Source organism: Hirundo rustica, chromosome 3 (genome assembly GCF_015227805.2).
Source record: "Hirundo rustica isolate bHirRus1 chromosome 3, bHirRus1.pri.v3, whole genome shotgun sequence".
Classification (NCBI taxonomy): Eukaryota; Metazoa; Chordata; class Aves; order Passeriformes; family Hirundinidae; genus Hirundo; species Hirundo rustica.
This window is the reverse complement of record NC_053452.1, coordinates 44,903,027-44,925,986: the sequence shown is the minus strand read 5'-3', so window position 1 is coordinate 44,925,986 and position 22,960 is coordinate 44,903,027. Positions and strand designations below refer to the sequence as shown.

The 22,960-nt window shown below is 36.4% G+C and overlaps 1 protein-coding gene across 1 annotated transcript in view; it reads right to left on the bottom strand.

Moving 5' to 3' along the window:
- Positions 1 to 2,319: 2,319 nt before the first annotated feature.
- The window catches only part of MAP3K21 (mitogen-activated protein kinase kinase kinase 21), a 38,373-nt gene continuing 17,732 nt past the window's right edge, over positions 2,320 to 22,960 (bottom strand). Inside the window, exons 2-11 of the mRNA XM_040060194.1 lie at positions 22,381 to 22,561; positions 17,298 to 17,446; positions 16,379 to 16,554; positions 11,954 to 12,194; positions 9,970 to 10,092; positions 7,591 to 7,707; positions 6,892 to 7,042; positions 5,793 to 5,887; positions 3,554 to 4,339; positions 2,320 to 3,016 (exon numbers count right to left, since the gene is read on the bottom strand). Of these exons, the coding sequence (XP_039916128.1) occupies positions 2,592 to 3,016; positions 3,554 to 4,339; positions 5,793 to 5,887; positions 6,892 to 7,042; positions 7,591 to 7,707; positions 9,970 to 10,092; positions 11,954 to 12,194; positions 16,379 to 16,554; positions 17,298 to 17,446; positions 22,381 to 22,561 (2,444 nt within the window). The 3' untranslated portion in view covers positions 2,320 to 2,591. The remainder of the gene's footprint in view (positions 3,017 to 3,553; positions 4,340 to 5,792; positions 5,888 to 6,891; positions 7,043 to 7,590; positions 7,708 to 9,969; positions 10,093 to 11,953; positions 12,195 to 16,378; positions 16,555 to 17,297; positions 17,447 to 22,380; positions 22,562 to 22,960) is intronic.

The window sequence follows — 22,960 nt, the reverse complement described above, 5'->3', positions numbered from 1 at the left end:
ACAGGTCACTTAAATGCATACCAAATTTCCATATCTTTACAAAAAATTTCTCTGGTGATACGTGAATTACAGACTGAAACCATGATTAAGATAATGCTTTTTTCTTTTTAATTTCAGTGAAGACTGGCCTATACTCTTAAACTATAAAAAGAATTATAAAGTACTACAGACTATAGCTTAAAAAAACTGCATCACATCAGAGAAATATTTGAGATGGCCTACCTAAACTGTCTCAGAATAAGAGATGGAATGCAAACTCCTAAATTACTTAGAATGCATTGGGCTGGCCATATCATATGTCCCAGTCTTATGGGAAATTATCCATTGAAGAGGAATAGAAATCTTTGTTTAATTACAAGAGAGATAAGCCACTAATAAGTGAAAACAATCTAGCTCAAAGAGCTTTTTATGCTGATACTATTGATTACAAAACATAGGGTGCAAAATTCAACACTTGAAATCATATAAACCTTAAAAATACAGAACTTAACAGTTTACAAGTCAAAATACTTCAGCACCTGAGATTTTCCTGTAGAAAGCCAAATAGAGATACTTTCTTCAGAAACACATAATACAATCAGCTCCTTTTCTCTCAGTATTACACAGGAATAACTGATCAAGAAAGAGTTGAAATAGACACAATGCTCAAAAATTCTAATTAAGCTTTGAAGGTAAATGTGCTATTAATCTAAACTTAAAATTTGATTTGTGACTTTATTTTACAAAAACATTTCATATTAAAACTAGAACAGACAATCTATTAAAGTGTTCTGATGAAATTAAAGTTGAAACAGAAGACAAAGAACAGTGACTTGAACCATGTTGACAGAAAATTAAGAATACAGCGACAGAAACAGAAAATGTAGTAACAATCTGCTATGTAGGCATTTAGATTTACAGACAACGAGTGGTTTTGTCTTTACTTTTGGTAAACTAATACTTTAAGGAAGTCCTTTTCTATTTTCACTTTGAGAGCTGGGAAGTTACATTTTCTGTGTTCTGCTCTGTGTGATTAAGACTTCATGATGTTGTTTGTATAATTATAGGCCATCTTCAAGGTGGACACCATAGTGCATACAGTCTTAGAACAGAAATTTCCTTTTTAATCCCTTGGTTTTGAAGCTTTAAGCAACTGTGTATTCTGTTTGAACTCCCAGACCCCAGAGTGAAGGAGAAGAAAAGATTTAAACACAGGTTTTAACAAAACAATATTCTGATGGGAACACAGTAGATTTAGTCTAACATTATCTAATTTTATTTATGAAAACTACATAAATGTCAAATGATCTGCAAAATTAAGACTTCAGATACTGGAAAATGAGGGTTGTTCCTTTAATTCTAAAAATGCTTTCATCAGGGAAAGTATACTGTATATTTGGTTTTATTTAATCATTCACTTAGTGATACTGTAAAAAATTAAACTACCGGTGTTATCAAAGCTAAATGTTCCTCCCCCCACGATTAGTTACTTGGAATTTTCTGGAAACTTTCTATCACTGAAAACCAGTCAAGCACATCTGTTTCTGTCCTTTGATTCCTAAATGTGTAAGCAGGCACTCAGTAGTACCTTAGGAAGAAAAGCTACAGAGATTATACTGAAAGATTTAATATTAAATTATAGCAGTTTTAAAATTAAGTGCAATAAAATGCACCGTTGGCTCACTTAAAACCAATTATCCTTAAAACTCACCAACTTTCTTCAATACAAGGTGCAGCAGAGTTTAAAAAACAAAGGGGACAAACCCCTCCACCACATACAAAAAAATTCAAACCCAAGAATATTGCTTTCAGTGCAAACACTGTAGTCTTCAAAAGGTTAAGAGTACAAATATTTACGTTCCAGTGTATCCTTACCTACAAGGAATGTTGTTTCACATTACAAAGTATGTCAAATACCTTTACTCCCATTGCAATACTGAAGTTTACCCTCTCAAATCGATATGGTGGCTGAAACTGAATTGTTTATACAAGCAGTGTAACTTTCTGGAGAAACTAAGCGAGTTCTCATAATAACCAAGGGCAAAAAACTGTAAATTCAGCTGCTGGTTCTTAACCAACTTCAGTATCAAATGCCAGCAAGTAACCACCTCCTTAATGAGGAGCGAATAGACCCTCCTGTACCTGCACCTTAAACCCCTTGTCCCTCTCCCTGAACCTACAAGCCATTAGAGGCAAGCTGCAGACCACCACTCCTTAGGTGAAACTCTTCTTGACAGAACACAACCTTGCTCTGTATGCCATTTGTTTTTTTAATGTGCAGAAGTTAAATTTCTAACAAAACCTCTCAAACCTAAAAAAAACTTCTGGGACACAGCAGAGGGAGGTGGGCATTTTATTTTAATCATTCAAAATAGACTTACGAAGTTCACCTAGAATACGATTTTGCAGTATTGTGCTTTCAGAGTTACTAGCTGGGATTGCAAGAAAAATTTGAAAAAGGCACCTACTACACTTAATAAGCTGCCCATTTTAATAATTTTGGTACTATTTGTCACAGTACATCAGAAAACAGCAGCACAAAGTGTTAGACAGACAAGAATTTTACATTTTTTTCCCCTTTATGAAGCAAACATTTTTAAAATGAAAGGCACTCACGACAGAAACTCTCTCTCCAGTTCATATATAGATGGCCGACAAGTTTTGCTCTTCATTCTGCATAAAGGCACAGTACAGTCTCTGTTTTGACCTTCCACATCAATATCAAGTAATGAGGGCATGTGGCAGTTAGTTCTTTCCTCAGTATCTGGCAAGAAGTTAACATCTGGATCTACACTGCCCTCTAAACATTCAGAGTCTTTAGAGTTTGGTTTAATAATACGTGGAATAATCTGCCATGCATCTATTTTACTTCTTAGAGAAGAAGGTCGAGGCCTTGAGATAGTATTGACAGTGCTTTGCTTTTCATTTGAAACACCACTGTGATTGCTTCTTTGTTGAAAAGATGGGGAGGGCAGAGTTCCAGGAACTGACAGGACCGGGAGTCTGGGGACATCATTGGTTGAAGCAACTCCATTAGCTAGGAGAAAGAAAGCCCAAACAAAAAAAAAAGCAAATTTAAACTACATGACTTCTTGAATTCTTTGCCATTTGTAAAATTGGGTTGCCATAAACACTAGTGACTATTCTTCCACCAGAAAAATGAAGAGGTTTGTACACTGCAGGGAAATCTCCTAAGACAAGACCAGTGGTGCTCAAGTAACGTGTTTGCATCTGGACCCACTGCAACTGGCAACAATTTACTTTTTATTGCTACAAAAGGGATGTAGAGAAAAAGCACTAACCCCCCAATAACTGGATGAATATTAATACTGGAATCAAGTCCCATGAACTTCTCCAGTTTTTATGAGGAATTACACACGCATAGAGCATCATGAAGAATATTACATTTAAGCCATCCCAGAATATCAGTATTGAAATTTAGAACTTCTTTTCAAAAACTCATTGATCCTGTGCTTATCTATTTAAACATAAACCAGATTTAAAGATATTATTTTGCACTTAAATGTTTATCAGCAGCTAAACTTAAAGATTCTGGATGTTCTTAATTACCTACCTGTGGTCTGAAAATGGTTCCCATCTGATAAGGTTCGTCTGTGACCCAACATACTTAACTTTGTGGAGGAATTTTTTGGCACATTTTGAAACTCTTGTTTCAGACCAAGACTAAAAGGCTGATTTTTCAATTGTGTTGAAACTGTGTTAGGAGCCAGCTGTATCCTTTGTTCTCTCTTACTTTCAGAAGTTTGAGATGAAAAGTTGTCAGCAGAACTACATCGACCACAATCACCAAGCACAGTGCTCACAAAAGCATCTTCACTATCAGGCTGAAGTAGGCATTTTGTGGAAATGGAGGGCATAGAGAGAAGATTCACAGTATCCGCAGCTGGATTTAGGGATGGAATACCTGTTTCCTCTTTCTTGGACTGCAGTCGCGTAGGGCTGGCGCTCCTGCGGAATTTTGAAGCACGCTGAAATATTCCGTCACGCTTCTTCCTCTCATCTTTAGGCAGGAGTTCATCCGGACCCTGCGATTTGTTCAGCTCTCTGATATCTAAGCCCAGGGCAACGGATGCAAGGAGGACAGCACATCCGTACAGCACGGAATCAGTCTTCTTTTTGTGCAGCGTCCTGCTCAGACTGTTTGTAGGTGTCATTTGAGGAGTACTATTTGTAGAACTAGCAGAGGTTCCTTCTTCAAAGCTCTCGTGTTCAACCGTGTTCTCTCCTTGATCGTCTTTCCAAAGAGGTAGATTAATATAGGCCTGATTGGGCAACTTAATTGGCTTTGGTCTTTTACTGTCCAAACCTTCAGGGATAAGTTTCTTATCAGTACAGGCACCTGTAAAACATCACAGTATTCTTTAAGACTGCAATTCTATTCAGCTATTGCACGTCTGCATATGTATATCACTATTTCCTTTAAAATGCAGAAGTATTAACCTTGAAGGATACTGGACAATCCATTTAGATGCTGTCAGAAGCTCAGACTCACATTTTGAGTTTCAGAAACACATCCTACATCTAAACCTCTTGGTGTTTGCAACACTTTGATAATGCTTTTTAAATAACACGGAAAATATTTTGGTGTATGGATTACAGAGAAGTAATTTACTATACACAAACTGGCAGATAAAATCTGGAATATATTCTTTACAATACTTCCAATTCAGCTGAGTTCCAAAATCCAGTCAGTTATTAGAAGTTTTTCCAATTAATTCATTAGGTCATGGGGGTCTGGAATAAAAAGTAAATTTAACATCTTTCACCAAGATGACAAACAAAAAGGAGGTATTATTTGATGTGTGTGTGTTATTATACTACAAACTACTGAATGCTAGAGAATAAACACAGAATTATTTGAAATTCAAGTACATTAACTTTGTGTGCAGGGTTATAGTAGTAAGCTAATAAATCTATAAAATTACTATTTGTGAAGCCTTGATTTATATCCCTACCATTACACATGAAGATTAAAATGCCTTTTTTCCAGCAGTGTCCAAGCACCTTACTATTTCTTCTTCCAGGTGGCATAAATCTAGTTGCTGGTATGGACACCTGCTTATATCACAGGCTTTTTTCCTGACACTGGTAGCCTAATTTTCTCAGATAAGAGAATCCACAGTATAGAAAAAGGGTGTGCAAGCTTTAAAATCATTATGAATATTTTATCATCATGGCCCATTATACTAATGGTCATAAAAAGCAACATGCAGCCATCACGTTCCTGATCCTGAAGGGACCAAGTAAGTTTTTCCTTGTGATTTTATCTGTAAAAAGCAACATGTTGTCTAAAACACTTTGAGATTTGAAATCTGCATTTCCGTCTTGAATATTTAGATAATAGGTCTCATTCAAGAAAACAGGGAACTAATATCTGGGAATATATTCAGGCTTACAGGCTTTTAAAAAACTATGCATTTTTGCAACAACTCTGCATATCTCATAACAATGTCATAAACAATTATTTAAATGGCAAGACAATTATTGATTTAGGTTCTTTTTAAATGAAACAAAAAAGTGGTGACTGCAGACCTCATACACAGAGTAGCCTGCAACTCAAAAACATGGAAAAATCTCTGCATGGTTCTGTTCACAGACTATGTGCATTTCTTAGTTGCTAATGATGTAAATGCAGGGGGTTTTTTTTGCAGAAGAAAATGGTTGGCAGCATGACTTCTCCTGTGACAATCTGCATAATCCTTTAGGGAATTCAAGCAATACAATTTATAACACTGGAGGTAATCTTAATACTATTATATGGCTACTTTCACTTTTTCAAAAATAGCTCTTACCTTGGTCCACAAACAGTGAAGCTAAGGGAACACCCTTCTGATTTTTCATGAAAACAGTTGACCAAGGGTTGCTGCCATCTGAAAGGGGTCTTACTCTGCAATAATAATAGTTATTTTGAGGTTACAGATACCATGCTCACATAAACTTTGTGAGAAAAATTACTTTCTTTTCAAACTATAAACCTGCAGTACATAACTTGAAAATCTTTCCAAAAGTAAAAAGAAGATGGAGTACCATTGAATCATAGGATTATAAATGTAAACACAGGTATTCTTTTTATGACAAAAATTTCATGCCTAAAAAGAAAACCAATGAAAAATGGGCTTTGCTACCTATTGGATAACACAGATTTGTAAAAAGCTGGACAATAGTTTCATTGTCTCAAATAAATGATGTGAATATTGGAATGTTATTACATATAGTGACTTTTAAGCAAACAAAAATAATATAAAGCCAGTTCCAACTGATTGTCTGGAACCAACTCCTGACACAGGTACCTGAGTGGATATCCCTACCAAGAAAATTAAAGAAAAGCACTATAAATAATTGTATTTATACCACAGAAATAAAGAAAATAATTCTTACTATCTCTAGTGTTGAGCCATTGGAAAACATAATCTTTAAGTAAAGCTGTCCAGCTGATTTTCATAACCCTTCCACCCTTTGTCACCCTTGATATTGCTGGTGTGAACTGTGCCTCACATATGCCAAATCAGTCAGTCTGACTTAATCATACTGAAACTACCCAGTGGGGGCCATGCTTGTAATTCCTCAAAATAATGTGAGGAAGGGCAAGAAAGACAGGCCATGAATGTCTGGTATGCAGTGGTAGCTCAGCATCCCATTATGTTCCAAATCTCAAAAAGCCAGAGATAAATGGTACTAGACAAGAATCAATAAAACTTTTTAACATTAGTAGGTGTTTTATCCTCAAGACTAAGTGAGGGAGGTGCTCATAAGTAATGTAATTTCCAAATTAATTAAAAGGTAGGAGTTCTTGCTGTAACTAGAGACAGCAGGACTGTTTTCACTCACTACCCTATGCCACTACCAAGAATGCTTTAGTATTATTAAAAAACCAAAATGTAGTAGACATACTTGTCCTTACAATCTGCACGATCCTTTGTTTGAACTGAACTTGGTCCCCATGTACAACCTTTCTTTTTAAAACTTCTCTTCACATCTTCAAACTCTTCTTGGTGATATGTTGTGCTCCTTCCCCAAGTTCTGTTGCTTTCATCTGAAGTTACTGGAGATAGGATTTAAAAAACACAAAACCCCCACACATAAATACTATTTCTAAACTCAAAATATTTTGACAGAACAGAATTATCTTCTGCACTGCAAAACCATTTTGGCACAGTAACACCCAGGAGTAGAAAAAAAATATTGAGATTTCTTATTCTTCTACAAAAAGCACCACGCAAACTTCACTGATCCAAAAAGATGAGCAAGAAAGAAAAGTAATTTATGACATGACAAGAGACCCAGATTAAAGATAAAGCAGCAAAGCCAATCACATTTTCCATGCTTCCTTTAACTGAGAACCTTATATTTAGGTAATTCAGACAAGTGAATTAGACTGAGCACTTAAGTTCAATGAATAAAATATATTCTGTGGACAACTGGTATCAAAAGAAATAAAATATTCCAGTTGTGGCCATGATTAACATTTTCTTTCTCACTACACCAAAACAAATTATACTTTAAGGTGTCTAGCCCCCATTAAATGCTTAGTCTGTCACTGTCTCAGGTAATAAACAGAACCAGCACCTAGGAAACATAATGAAATCTTGCCTTTTTTCATAACCCCACAGGGAAGTTCATATTCATTTGTGATATCTACATCTTGCTGGTACACATATACACTGTTTCTTCGGCCGTTAGCTGTGTGTGTATCTGTTTTTGGAATCACTGAGGAAAAATTAAGAGAACGTAGTAGAGATCTTAGTCAAAATGATTTCAGAAACAGAACCGTTTCCCTCGTATTTTCATCTTTGGGTCATAAAGCCTGGATCTATAAAGGCATTAAGCATCTTCTAATGATGGGGTTTCATGGCAGGGTTTAAAGGACCCTCTTTCTAGGACCTGACCTGAGAGGGTAGATTTTCACATGCCACAGACTAACTGAAGCATTAGCTTCGTATCCTGATGGCATGCTTATAGATATGATGGAGAGACCTAGGAGAAAACCAAGGTAGCCAGTTATAACAGCATGATACATGAGGGGACATTTACATGTCCTTGGTTCTGATGTTCCTTCACTACACAGATTCTCTCCTTTCTCACCATACACCTTGCCAGCAAAGCTCACCCTTCACTTCACTTGCCTACCCTATACTCTCATTTTCAATCACATTCCTATGGAAATATGTACCTTAGTGGTTTTCCTTCTCCCTCCAAAACTCCTTTCAAAATCATCAGAATTTGTTTTAATAAGAAATTAACTAGATTTTTCTTTTAAATTAATGTTTAGATTTGAAAGCTAGACTTGCTCAAGACAAAGTGAAGCAGTCAAGTAACCAGTTGTTATGTATGCCTCTTCAAATCACTTGTATTTGAGCAAGTTGTCTTGAAACAAAGACACTTTGAAGTTAAATCAAGATAAAACATTACTGTGGGAAAGGGAATTTATTTTGCACAGGTGCAGATGGGTGTGGAAGCTCAATTGTTTCAGCTAGATACTCCTGAGATATTTGATAAGCTTTTAGGTAAAAACCTAAGGATCCAAACTCAGAAGCAGACATGCACTTCTTTTAAATGAGAGCCTTTATGTTATCTTGCACGTTCAAGCCCTATGAATACAAATGCCTGTGCAAATAAAGAAAAAAAATCCTCAGTGGCACTTAGCACACATACAAGGAGTGACACTGCAATAGCTTACACAAGGCTATTCAATTAAAAAAACAAACACAGAAAATTCAAGTTTTCAGAACCATGCCAATACCTGACATTTGCTTCATTTCCAAGCATTTCCTTGCAGCGCAAGAAGAATCAAAGATAAAATGAGATAATTTATACATAATCATGACATTTTACTAAGAAAAGCCTTTTTTTACCTTTCTGCAAAAAGCAAAACAACCAACCAACCAGAAAAACTCACCCCATTTTGAGGACAGGAAACTATTGACAACACAGATACTCTATCCAAATTTTAAACAAAGTGTCAGACTGGTATAAAGTTTTTTTTTTTTTAAATCTCTACAGATTAGCTACAGAACAGTATGGAAAAAATCCTCATGTGTTCTGATTTCCCCTTCTCATTTATAGCTGATGAAGCCAGACTCTGAAGTAATCTGCCTCACAGGTGACTGTGCTTGCAATAGCAGGTAACCAACATCCATAAGCAATCAGCTGGAACAGGTTCCACTGATTTCATAGAGAGAGAGAAGTTTAAGGCATTCCTCTCTGAATATAGATAATTAGACAATCTACTTTGCACAATAGATCAGACAGTAAAAATGCAAACAGTGGTTCCTGGGGGAACTGTTGTATCTGTGTATATGTCATCCCCAATTATAAATGCATGCTTCTCTGTAATAACATGGTCATATTCCTGGTACCTCCACTATGTGAGTATCAACATGCCTTCCTTTCTGTTTCCACTGTACATAAGAATGTAGACCTACCAATGTACCCACAATTTTTTTTTTTGTCTCTTTCTCCTATCTTCAAAAAACCTAAATTAAGATTTCTTCTGGATTTTATACCTGCTTAAAGCTTGATTCTCTTTTGATGTAAGAAAGTTGGGTTATTGGCTCATTCTTTGATCTTTCTGTCTTACATGACTCCCTTACTCTCTGAACCTTTCTTTTCCTTTATCAACTCCAATACCTAATAAAAAATTGTTTTCCATCTTACCTGGCTTCTAAATGTGATGCTTTGCCTTTTGTCATAAATTTTGATTTGCCATTGTTTTATCCCAGTCAGTTTACAAATTGATTCCCAAAGTAATTGAGTAAAGATACAATTTAAAGCATTCACAATCATTTTGAATTGCTGAAAATTATTTAGCATTTTAGCAAGATTATCCCTCCTTCCAAAGAAGTTGCAACTGTTAGAACCAATCAATGGATGTGCAAATCAGAGAGAAATCCACCTGGAATGTGATACTACTACCAACATTTCAATATGTATATGGAACACTCTCTATTGATCAGAGTAGTGGAGACTTACATTGTATAGCCCGAAGACGAGGAATTATTGTGGGGCTACTTGATGGACTAGAGCTGTTGCTGTTTAAACTTCTCCTCTTATCCAGATTGGGGGATGCCTGCACTGTTATTTTGTGCTGGAAATCTGTAAGACAGCAAAACAAATCAGTTTTAATGCTCTGAATAAAAAGCTTCTCAGAAGAACATGCTGCTATACTTAAATTTATATAATGAATTAGACCTCATTATATGCAATTTATTTATACAGGTAAGAGATATACATACTAAAAACACTGAAAAACTCTAAATGTAACAAGATTTAGAGTCAAGCAGGCAGGACTTCACATCTTCATGTGATACTCTTACAAGAACATGAACAACAGCAAGTAGGTCCAAGTGGACCTGAACTGAGACATCCACCACAAGCTGTTATTCAATCTTTTTGGTTGTCACTGGAGAGGCAAAAAATACTCCTCAGTATTTCACCTCAAATTAATCAATACCCACGGCAATGAGATTTGCCTGATTTTTTTTTAACATATAATTCATACAGAATATTAAAAAAAGCATTAACAATGAAAAGTCACATTTATTCAGGTCAGAAAATCGTGACAGTAAACTACAGAATTACAAATACTTATATCAAAGTAGTAAAAAAACCCCAACAAATACTGAGGAGGAAAATATTTATGAAATTAACCTTAATATGCCACTCTAATACCCATCATCAGTGTAATTATATTGTACACTATTCTTAGAATAGAACTGTCTCAAGGACATGTTCATCTGGATGTTCTTGATAACAAGGGGCTAATTGCTATTCTGAATGAAAATATTTATTTTATCTCTGTTTCAAGTTAAATGTAAGTAGAACTGGAAAAAAAAGGACCAAATATTCAACTGAAGCTTGCTTTCCAGCATAAATCTAACAAACCCCCATAAATCTACCATGTTTATCTATGAGGCTGTAAGGTGGCTTTCATCTTATTTGCTCTTATTTTTAAAGTAAGGAAAAATATTTCACTAGTGCTGAAATAGTACTCTAAATATTACTGCCCTCCTTTGTGACTTTCCAGCTATCAGACAGCTACAACTCGGCCAGACTTGCATTAACACAGCATCAAGTTCTTAATGCATTTGCAATAAACTGACAGACCTGACTTGGAAGCCACTGAAAGGGAGCCCACCAATCCCAGGATGCTGGTAATAAATCTGAGATAATAATGGAGGCCTTCCAACCATTGCTGAAACCATGAATTTGTGTAGTCCCATCTGGTGGCAACATTAAAAAGGCACCTCTAAACCAGCCCCTGAGAACTGAAAGACCCTCACTGTCTACAAACACGCCCCCTCTGCAAAGGGGCATTTTAGTGCATTTATAGGTGGAATGAAATGCTCTAACATTCAAATTATACCATATTTGTACTTTGAAATCATCTGCTGCTGCTATTAATATGTTTTCCTGCAAGAAATAAGGCACTGAAGTTTGTAACTACTGTGTTGTACTTGCAACTGCAATAAGCATGTAATTTGGACCCACTGCACCTGTACACCCCCAGTTCTCTCAAAGCACTGTTTTTCTGTTTGGTATTTGCAATTTTAGGACAAACAGCACTAATATTTGATCAAGTTTGAAAGCTCTGGCATGTACTAAAAAGTACTTTTCTGTCTGTACAGAAACAATGATAACAAAAATCTGAACTTTAAACCATATTAAATCACGTGGCTCTCATGCTAGTGACCTTTCCCTCCAAATGGGATGGACTTCTAGCTGAATCATTCTTCCAGATGAAATGAGGACTAGTTCATGAGAATATGATTTGTGAAAGCTTTCCCTTGCAGGGAGGGAGCTATACAATTCTTATCAAACCCTTCTTGTGCATTACAGTAGAAGAACCTGGCAATAAAATAAAATAGGAGCCAACACTGAAAACATGAACCATGGAACTCAAGAAACCAGCATATTTAATCATTACATAATGGTGGTCTTTTAAAAAATTGCAAACCTGAAGGCAAACTAATTCTGTGTCCATCTTTGAGTTTTAACCGGCTTCTTTTAAACTTGCCCTTCCTCTTCTTTACGTTGGGCTTCTCTTGGTTTAACTGGAATATCATGATATTCAGCTCGCGCTCCAGTACATCGATCTCGCGTTCCGCTAACTGCTGCTCACGCCGCTTCAGTAATTCTTCTTGAGATTTTTGCTGAAGAGCTGCTCTTGTCAATTCCTCTTCTCGTGATCGAAGCTCCTGAAGACAAGATTCAGAAAAGTAAATGTAAGCAATAATGGGAAGGCAGTATTAAAGGACATATGAAGTGCACAATACGTCGTATCTCCTGATTTATTTTTATGATGCATCATATACATGCAACACGCCTGATCTTCTGCCAGTCCTCCATTCTGAATAAGATTTTGTATTCAGAATCAAGCATTACACAGATTTCCTTCAAACCATTTAACCTGAGTCACTCCACTTAAAGCATGTAAGCAGTGGCAATGGGGACAACACTTGCAATCAAAGATTATCAGCAGACAGCCCAGCAGAAAATGCACTTCAAGCATTTCACAAGGTGAGAAACTCTTGCACAGCATGAGGGCTGCTACTGAATAGCTCCTACGCTTTAACATAAAGCCAATGACCTGACAAAAACACAAATTATTGCCTTTATCTTAAATTCTCTAGCCTTTCCTGTTTTTCAGCCATGTATTAAGTAGCACTTTTCTATCTAGGAAAGCAATCAGTATTACGCTGAATGGGGCTTAGTGCAATAGGATAAACTAAGTCATAAGACAGCTGTTTCTTAATTAAATCTAGCAGGTATCTGTAACATCAAACACCTACTAACCACTGTATTACAGCACACAGACTCCCCAGCCACCACTCTCAGAAGAGTTGCTCTTCTTCTACTCCTTTTTAGTTTTGGAAAAGGAAAAGCTTTAGTAAGGAAAGTAGTTAATTTTTCAGGGCAAATGAATACCCAAGGCTAAACAGCTGTGAACCTTGCATCTTAAAATTATCTTAATCTTCAGTTCCCAAATTCTGTTAAAATATATCTGAAATTTAGGACCTCCCTAATTTTAGACCTTCCTTCATATTATGGGGCATATTACACAGGAAACAGACTTAGAACACTTACAGTCAATATTGCAAATAACACTGTACTGGAAGTATAGGAAAAGGAGAACTAGATGTGACTCATACTATGTATATTTCTCATTACGTATTTTTTCATGTGATTGTGTAAATTCCACTTACACAGGTGGAATCTCTCAGAAAAATTCAACTCAGAAAACCATCATTTGAAACAAAGCTATGCTAAAAGTTCAATTTCTATTTAAAATTAATTAATTTTTACAGTATACAATTTTATAATTCTGGTGTTGCTTGGTTCTGTTTGTCTGTCTTTGTTTCATTTTTATTTCAGAACTGACTGCCTAATTCTGCTCATTGGTATCCAGTAATGCTGTATGCCAGAAGAACTCCTTATTTCATACCGTTAAAGCAAAAAATTACTTCCTGAACTGTATTACTTCAGTGTTTTCAAAAAAAGGGAGGTTCAAATGTTCTTACCAAAAAGACTATGGATGTCAAAAGACAGGCTGGCACTGAAGCAAACTGGTTCAGTGAGAAGTGTCTGTTCTTCAGAAAGATAACTTTCTGGGTTTTTTTACAGCTATAGCACACATACACTGCTTATCATGGGTTTAAAATTTAAGTGATACGACTGATAAATTTCATATGGTATACTACTTTTGGGTGAGCTTGTTTCAACACAACATTGGAAACCGATTTTTTTTTTTTTTAATTGACCCACTTAACATACATACAGTGTCTTGCTAAAGGTAATTCTGCCTCTTAGAAAGTCAAAGGAACCTGTCTTCATGCCAGCAAGTAATGCTTTGGGTTATGTTCTTCTGTTTGTTCTGTTTATTTATTTTTGTTGTTGTTGTTTGTTTTTGTTTTTTTAAAGATATTAAATAACTTAATTTAACTGAAAATCCCCACTTTCCTCCTCCTCCATTCATTCAGAACATGACAACCTAAAACAAGCATTGAAAGTAGAAACTACATGAATGCAGATTTAGAAAAAAGATACTTTAAAGTTTCGATAGAGAAGACCTTTATTACTGCATTAGTACAGTAAAAAAGGTACATTAGGAGGCACTGTTGATTTTCCACCTTTTTCACAGCCTGCAAATCCAGGTTCCATAAAGCTCAGCAACCAGGCAAAAACTGAGAGCCTGTACTGAAATAGGAGACAGCCCAGAAAAAGTGAAAGTGTTTCCTCAATGAGAGATTAAGTATTTACTCTTTTCCAAATAAACTAATTAAAACCAGGACTTACTGCAATTAGTTAGGCAATGTTTCCACACCACTCTACAATTAAAACACCCATTGTAAGAAAGCTTGGAAAGAATTCTACATTTCAGTTGCTCAAGAACATTTGTCAAAATAAGATTGTGATCTTCTCTTCGAGTAGGCGTCACCATCACTCATTTGCAGTAAGCCCTTGAGGAAATTCCTCCAGCTATAGAAGTTCCTCTTTTACAGGAGGAATGAGCCTCCATGCAGAGGATTTTTGTTGTTTTATTAATATTATTATATAAATACTTTACAGACATTACTTTCTCTCTAGTAGCTCACAGCAAAATTGATAATGTGCCAAATTACAAAACCTTGCATATACGTAAACCTTGTCTAAGTTAAAGTTACATGTTTTCAATCTTAAAGAAGTATACCTCATTAGGGTAGATGCCTCTGGAGATGCACTTTGGCACATAAAAAGTAAATTTCATTTTATCTTTCTCCCTCCCTAACTGAGCTTAACTCACTTTTGCACCAAAAATATTACTCTTCTTGTAAACATTTGCACCTGCTTATTTAACCCTAGAGGTGATTTAGTCAGATTTTTCTCGGATAGGAAATCTCATACTAGAGCAATGCCTCCAGAAAAACAAAGAATAAACAAAAAACCTGAACAGGAAGGCCTGTGACAATTGCTCCCAGAGCAAAAAGAGGAAAATGGTTGGTTGAGCAGTTGCTGGAGGGGCCAAAAACAGAGTTATGTTCTACGGCAGGTTGAGGCAAGTGAACACAGTAGCTGGTGACCCCACGGCAAGTAAAAAAAGGAAGCCTCTGCTCTCTGTAGAGGGACTATAACTCAACTGGCAAAGGAAGAGACCTGACAGCTCCTGAGGCACACAGCTCAGCTCTTGCACTCTGTATGTCTACTGCAGGCAGAGCAGACCACACCACATACTTATCCACTTCTGTGAACCAAAATGAAGAGGGAAATGCAGAGGGTAGAAGAAACAGACAGGAAGTATGTAATGATACTGCAATCTTATGAGTGATCAGTAAGTTCTAATACCACTATGTTGATATTATAGTATATATGTAATGTCACACCCAATACTAGCCAAAAGTCCACACGCTGCCATTTGTGACATTTGATAAGAACAAGCAAAGGACAAAGGCTACAAACAGTGACTTGAAAGACAAGAGATCAGTTCTCGCTTTTGTCAAACCTGGTGACTACAGCTTCCATAAAGTTTCTTCAAAAGTCCTTGCACCTCAATTTATTGTCTTCCTTGTCTACAGTCACTTCATGAAAAATAACAGCAAATACATACTGGGCAATAATTATACTGCATGGAACACTAGCAAAGAAGGAATTTGTTTCTACCAGGAGCATTTCTAACAGAGACTCGAGCACACCTGGCCTATTCCAACTGTTACCTTTATCAAGTTGTCTAAAGGAAAATATAAAACTCAGGGTGGTTAAAGCCAAGCTGAAGTGAGCAAAAGAGAAAACAAAGAGAATTGACAGTGGACACTCATTTAGTACAAACATACTGTGATGTGAGAGTATGGAAGGGACATCAATGAAATCTGAGTAATAAACAAAAGAAACTAGATTTGCTGATTCATGTGTATGGGTTTGACCTTAATAATATGTCAAGAACATGTCCCAAACTGCAACACTGAAAGGCATCCATATGATCAGTCTGTTCAGCACAAGAGAGATAAAAGCACAATTCCATTTTTGGAAAAGAAGCCATGGGATACAGTCACATAATAGGATGAAGGGATTTTCATTCTCACAGCTGAGGAGCATATTCAACAGCAGCTGAAAATTTAGGAACAGAAAGATTAACTTAAGGGATAAATTCAATTTAAGTGATACATGCAAATACACAAGAAAAAAAAGAACACATTTTAAAAAAGAGCCTAGAATGCCACATTTACAGATCTACAACCTGTTTTCTTTGGGGAGGCACGTGTGGATATCTTTCTTTTTCAACTGTCAGTGTATTTGCATGAGTACATTGGTAAGCAACAATTCAAAAGTACAAAACTCCTGTATCACATGAACATACAAACACACATACCCTTCCTTCGCTGTCATGAAATTGGAAAAATCAACTTACTTTTTCCTTGGTCCTCAATTCATTAAATATCTGCTGAATTTCCAATTTCCAGTCATCTTGCATGGAGTGGAAAGACTCTTGAGGCATTTCAGTCATAACTGCCCCTTCAATGGCAGTAAGCTGTTCAAGAATTAAGGCAAACGATGGTCGGATATGAGGGTCCTGATCCCAGCATTCTAGAATTTATCAAAATCCCATCAGTTTGTAATAGCACATAGAACTTTTTGAAGAACTACGTGAATTTCAAGTTCCTTGCTACTGCATTTCAAGTTCTAATGTGTTCTCTTTACCTGCAAGATATCCCCAGTCCTGTCTCAATTTCCAGAGGTGACATCTACCAACCTGTACTCAGAGGATTGTTTCTGTATTAATAGCAAAGTTTTTTTGTCTATTTTTAGCATCTGAAATAGCAAAACTAGCAATACTGTACAGAAGGAATAAATAAAAAGGCAGAAAAATTCATTAAGCACTAAGAAGTAGCCATTAGCAAGCAATGTTTATTTCTCTCTAAAATATTTCCAAAATATTTTTGACACTCAGGAAGAAACAATGAAAAAAAACCAAAACCAGGCATTTGCAATTCTTCCCCTTGGGATTTTAATCTTATCTTGTATCAATCCATAGTATAATCCCATAATTTATGAAAAGTAATACAATTTCAAAGTAGAGCAAAATCCGTGAAATCAGAGCACAAACTGTACTGTTGCTGCTTAAAAACTTAAATGCAACACCATAACACTCTATGGCTCCCTCAGAAACACTCCCAATTCTCTGTAACACCAGATTGCTATGTAAAGAAAAACAAAATATTTGCTACACAGCACACTATCAAATGAGGTATTTTTTTGGCAACCCCATGATTATTTCATACCCCCAAAACATAACTATTTAAATATACAGGAAGAAGCAACGTGGATACCTTTCATTAGTTTTGCAAACGGTTCAGGGCAGGTGGATGGAATGGGCAAAGTGAGCTTATTGACAGCTACTCCATAAGCCACAGCCAGGCCATCAATGCCACGGTAAGGAACTTCTCCAGTAAGCAGTTCCCACAGCAACACTCCGTAACTAAAAAAGGTAATTTTTTAAACAGTTATTTTCTGAGAAAGAAAAAAAAGAACACAAGAAAACACAAACAAGTATCTGTCCAACCATGTACTCAAATTCATGAGGATTTCCCAGTCAAAGGTGAATGCCTTTAAGTCAGGTCTACTTTTGTCACTGTACACTTTTCCACTTAGAGTGATTAAGCAAATTGAGTGTGACTTTAAGACTGGCTCACACATCTTCAAAATGCAAGCCTGAAGCCACTTCTATAGAACTGCTAGTTTCACATTAATCTGCCTTACAATAGGAAGTCTGAATGACAGGAAAACAAGCAACCTTCTCCACACGAAAAAACAAACAAACAATAAAAAGAAATCCTCAGAAGAGCATTCAAGTCATTCCCCTTTCCAAATACTTCACAGCAATTCACTGAGAGGGACATACTTTTTGTCTTACTTTTTAAAATAGTAGCAATAAAAATGACAGAAAACTACCATCTTTATCTGGAAGTTTGCATTTCTAATTCCATCATATATATATAAAGGCCAGTTAACTTGTCACTTCCCACTGAAGATGCAACAAGATTGAGAAATTATTTCATGCACACACAACTAATTTCCCCATACTAGAAAAATCCCCCCACAAAATTCAAACAAAACAACATTGTTTCCAGTGAAAGGTAGTGGCATGAAGAGATCTTTTCTCAATGTCGGGTACAGAAATCAAGAATCACATGAATTTCTATTACAGTAACAACAGCCATAAGAATTTCTACAATGCTCTCCAATCAAAGAGCCGGGTGTTGCTTTTACTGTCTTTGAGTCTGCATGCCCAATGCTTGGCTTGTTCAAATGGCCCAAGCCCCTACCCCCTACAAAGGGCAGGGACAGCAGGCTGGCTGCTGTGGCTCTAGAGCTCTTATTCTACCACCACTGAAATGGACAGCTTTAACAGTCATTTTTGTGGAAGTGAGAATTACTCCTTTCAGAATGCTAGCCTAGAGTTCACTTTATGACTGGATTTGGTTTGTTGTTCCACCCTTCATCCCCCACACCTCCTCCACTTCTCTTCCTGCCAGGAAACCACTACCTGTAGAACAAGGATACAAAGGACAACTTATTGCTGCTTTTGAATAGTAAAGTGAGCTGGCAAAGGAAAAAACGGAATACGAACTATTGTTCTTGCCCCTTCTCTCCAAGTGTGCAAAGGAACCACCTGCAAGTTTTGCAGGACTAGACTGAATTCTCCAACACAAGAAAAGCATTCTGCACTGGGGAAGTGAGGACTATGCACCCCTTAGGACTAGAAAAGACACCTCAAGTAGAGCTGATGTGACAGGGAGAACACACACCAGTTAAGGTTTTCTATCACTGTCTGCTTAATGAGAAAAAGTCAGTCAGCATTAGACAACACCTTGCAACACCACTTTAATAAATAGTACAACAGCAAACTACACCAGTATCATCACAAATATCAGCAGTACTTTGTTATGTATGGTCTGTTTGCCTGAGAATTCTTGCATCTCATAAAATCTTAAAAACTAACAAATTTACAGTGCTAACACTTCATCAGAAGCTGAAGGAAACAGTCTGCACCTGTAGCCAAAAGAAAAAGGAATTTAAAAAGTCTTGGGCTTCTTAGTAATTTCCTCCTGATCTTTCTGGTCTAATTTCTGCATTTGCTTGCATACTCAAAGAAGGTGAAAATAATGAATTCCAATTTGTTTTAAAACAGTGATATTCTGACCATAATGAATGCAACACTTCCTGTGGTACATATGCATTTTATGCCTGATGGATGAATTCCCCTGAACTCCAGCTCATCTGTGTTCTTGGAGAAAGCCTAAGAAAAAAAATCTCTCAGCAAGTACAGACTATTCTAAATTCAAGTAATTCCCTTGTTCAGACTATTCCATATGTATTTTAGCATGAACTCTGAAGATAAGCAAAACAACAAATTTAACTAAAAAGAAGTCACCCTTTATAAAAAAGTTGTGTCACACTATTAGCTTTAGTTGCATTTACAATTCAAGCCTCTAATCTTAGAGAGCTCTCGACAGTGCCAAGAAGGTGGTTGTAAAGTTTTAAACGGACCAACACAATAACAGCTTTTTAATGAAAGCAATCTTAATGTCAAGTACCAAGAGCCAGCACTATGGGGGAAAAACTGCAAGGAGGAAGCCTAAAAACATTATGGTCTTGATATGCTGGAGTTTTTGGGATGTACTAATCTGCCACTATCTAGGAAAACAACTAGCTGTTAACTCTCTCAACTACACAAGTAGCTACTTTGTGTACTAAATTTCACCACCTCGCATACAATTGTCTTACGCATACAACCTGAACTTCTAAGAGGTAGCATTTCTTTAAAGAGCAAAAGCCAAGTCCCTTTCCATCATCAGCAAAAAGCCACAAGCACGTCATTGAAATACATATTTTTAAACCACAAAAATGAATACACTTCCAAAAATACGATAAGTATTTTCATTATTAAAATTATTTTCCTTCAGTCAAATGTGATTTAAGCCTTACTACATATCTCACTCCAGTGAAAACTTGCTGATTTTACATATTTTAGGAGCTGAAAAGCTGAAGGTAAGGTTCTCAAAGTTTATTGTACTCTACAATCCATCTTCTAGAACAGAGGTTACTAAGCACTGCTACATGAATCACTTCAAATTTACACAAATGTTCCAGGCAAAAGCAACTGCCAATTCTGCTGCACAGTAAATGCTTCCTGGCTTTGTCAAGGGCTTGTACAACCAGGACCCCTGCTGAAGCACACCATCAGCACTTGGAAATCTGTGGGCATATTTGCCACTTTCAGGCTCCACACAAAACCAAGACTGACACGCCCCCCAGAAATGTGCGATGACTGATGGAAGGGTAGGGTTGGAATCTGGAAGCATGTGCCAGAGTAAAATAAATACAGCAGTTAAAGGTCTGGTTTGGAAAGCAAAAGGATACACGTGCAGGACCTGGAAAGCACTAGTTCTGCTACTTAGGATGACACCTGAGAACAGCCTGGGAGACTGCATGAAAATACTCCCACAACATTTCCAAGCACTGGCAGATTCTGGAAGACTAGCTGGAAGTGTGAGTTGCCTCAACTTGAGCAGCTCAATTGCTTTTTTTTTTTTTTTTTCCTTATAAGAGGTCTGCAGATTTCATTCAGAGACTCAGCACTCAGTATGTGTAACTGAGGTTTAGAAATTTGCTGAAACATACTGTATTCTTGTCTTAGAGAGACCCATATACCATAATTGGTAACCTGAAGGCTTTTTAAAACAAAAACCACTCCTGTAACCAGGATATTCTTTATTTGCTTTTCTTTTAAAGAAAGAGTAAAGATAAGCAACAGAACAGATCAAGGTGCAGTGAGCAGAAAATGTTTAGAAGCCAAGAAGGTTGAAACTATACTGCAAAATACAGCCTTTCTACTTAAAAACCTCTCCTGTTAGACTTCCATCATTGAACTAAATACTTACATTTTTACAAGAGAGGCGTGCAGAAGAGAAGGCGAAGAAGAGAAATACTGTAGGTTCCAAAAATGTAAACTAATGTTGCAGCAGAATATAAAATAATTGCACCAAAGCATACCCCCTCAGATACCTAAAATCACAGCAACAAGACTGGACAGGACCTGTAATTAAGCATGGAATACAGCTGATTAGGGAAACGCCTACACCCAACCTCCATCCCGCAAAAGAAAAAAAAAAAATTAAGAAAAAAGTAAGAAAGAATGGAAAAAAAAGAATGAGGCCAAAGATGCTTCCCAACTGGGCATCAACTGAGACTAATGCAAATAAATTTGGTTCCATAGACAAGGACAAATGAGCGTCACAAAACAGCAGTGCAGATACAGAATCATCATGAGAATACCAGAAGTATTACTTCATGCTGTAGAATATCATGCATTTAAGCAAAATAGGACCCTATTTAAGAATTATACAATACAGAACATGCATAAAGCAGCAGGAGAAAGCAGATTAAAGTCCTCCCCTCCTTCCCCAAATAGCTATCTTGGACCCTTCAGAGAAAACGTATCAAAAAGAAAGGAAATGCAGACTTTTCAAGGTGGGGCACAGCAGCTTTTAGAGCCTATTGTGCAATCACTGCTTTTCTGCACTCACAAAACAGAACTAAATTAAAACTAAAGTTTAAATTACCTTTCTACAGTACATGTATCCCACACTACTCCACTCAAAGACAGCCTCAGCAGTGAGAGCCATATTATTTATATTATCCACAATAACATCTTAAATGAGAAATTAACAAATTTAACACATGAGATTTCCCACCTTTAAAATTAGAGAGCAAGTTAGAACAATTTTGTGCTGAATACACTCTAATTACTCCAGCTACTGGAAACAAAATCTCTGCAAATGTAGAAGCTTCAACCTAGTATTAACTTTTACACACAACCACATTCCAGATTCCTAAAAACAGCACTAACTCAGCTTCACACTTGGAAAAGTTCTGGTTTGCAACTTATTATTATTTATCAAGCATATTAGCCAATAATTGGTTGGTCCCATTTTTTAGCAGATTGAGAGTTTTCAGATACCTAATATAAAATAAACCTATCAAAATGAGATCAATCATACATTAATGTATCAAGGGCATACTATTAAGACTCCAATGAAACACTTGGGTATATAAACCAAATATTTTAAAGGCTTCTCTTAATGAGAGCTTGCTTTAAAAAAAAATTCTTTATTTTCCCTCTTCCTACCCCAGCTTTTAGGCAATGCATAATAAAAGGATGTGGATAATAAATGGATAATAAAAAAATCTACAACTGAAGTAGATAATAACAAATGTGTTTTTATTTCTCAGAAAAGCTAAACTGGTCATATATTGAGGCAATAACCCAGCAAACCACAAAAAAAAAATTGTGTCAAAACTCTCCACACAGTTCTGCTGAACATGGTCTTCAGCAGACAAACTTCTTACCTCCAAATATCACTTCCTTTGGAAAACATGGAGGACTTGATAACTTCTGGAGCCATCCATGCGTAAGTTCCTGCTGCACTCATTTTGGTTGTTCTGTGCCACTCTCTAGCCAGACCAAAGTCTGTAATCTTCAGAGTTTTATTACAAATGTCATCATGTTCCATCTTCTCTAGCAACAAAACTGCAAAAGATTGAATTTGTAAATTAATGCAATGGCAATTAAAAAAAAATACATTCCTATTATTAATTTCACATATAACTTGTATTGCACAGTGTTGTGAAACTATTATTGCAATTTTTATATGTATAAAAACGTTTTTTGGATAATTTTAAACTATTCCAAGCTACAAAATCAAGAAATACCTATAGTGTCACGAGCCCTTTATGCAACTGTAGGAGCATATATTAAACTACCAGAAGAAATACAGCAGAGATGGAAAGTAAATCAGATCATTTAAGCAAGCCCAGAATCCTAATATCCCAGATGATGAGAGGCTGTCAGAAAATTATCCACTTTGCAACAAGATTCTGGGATAATAAAAACAGCAACAGTAGTAAACAAAAAACAAACGTTAAGAAT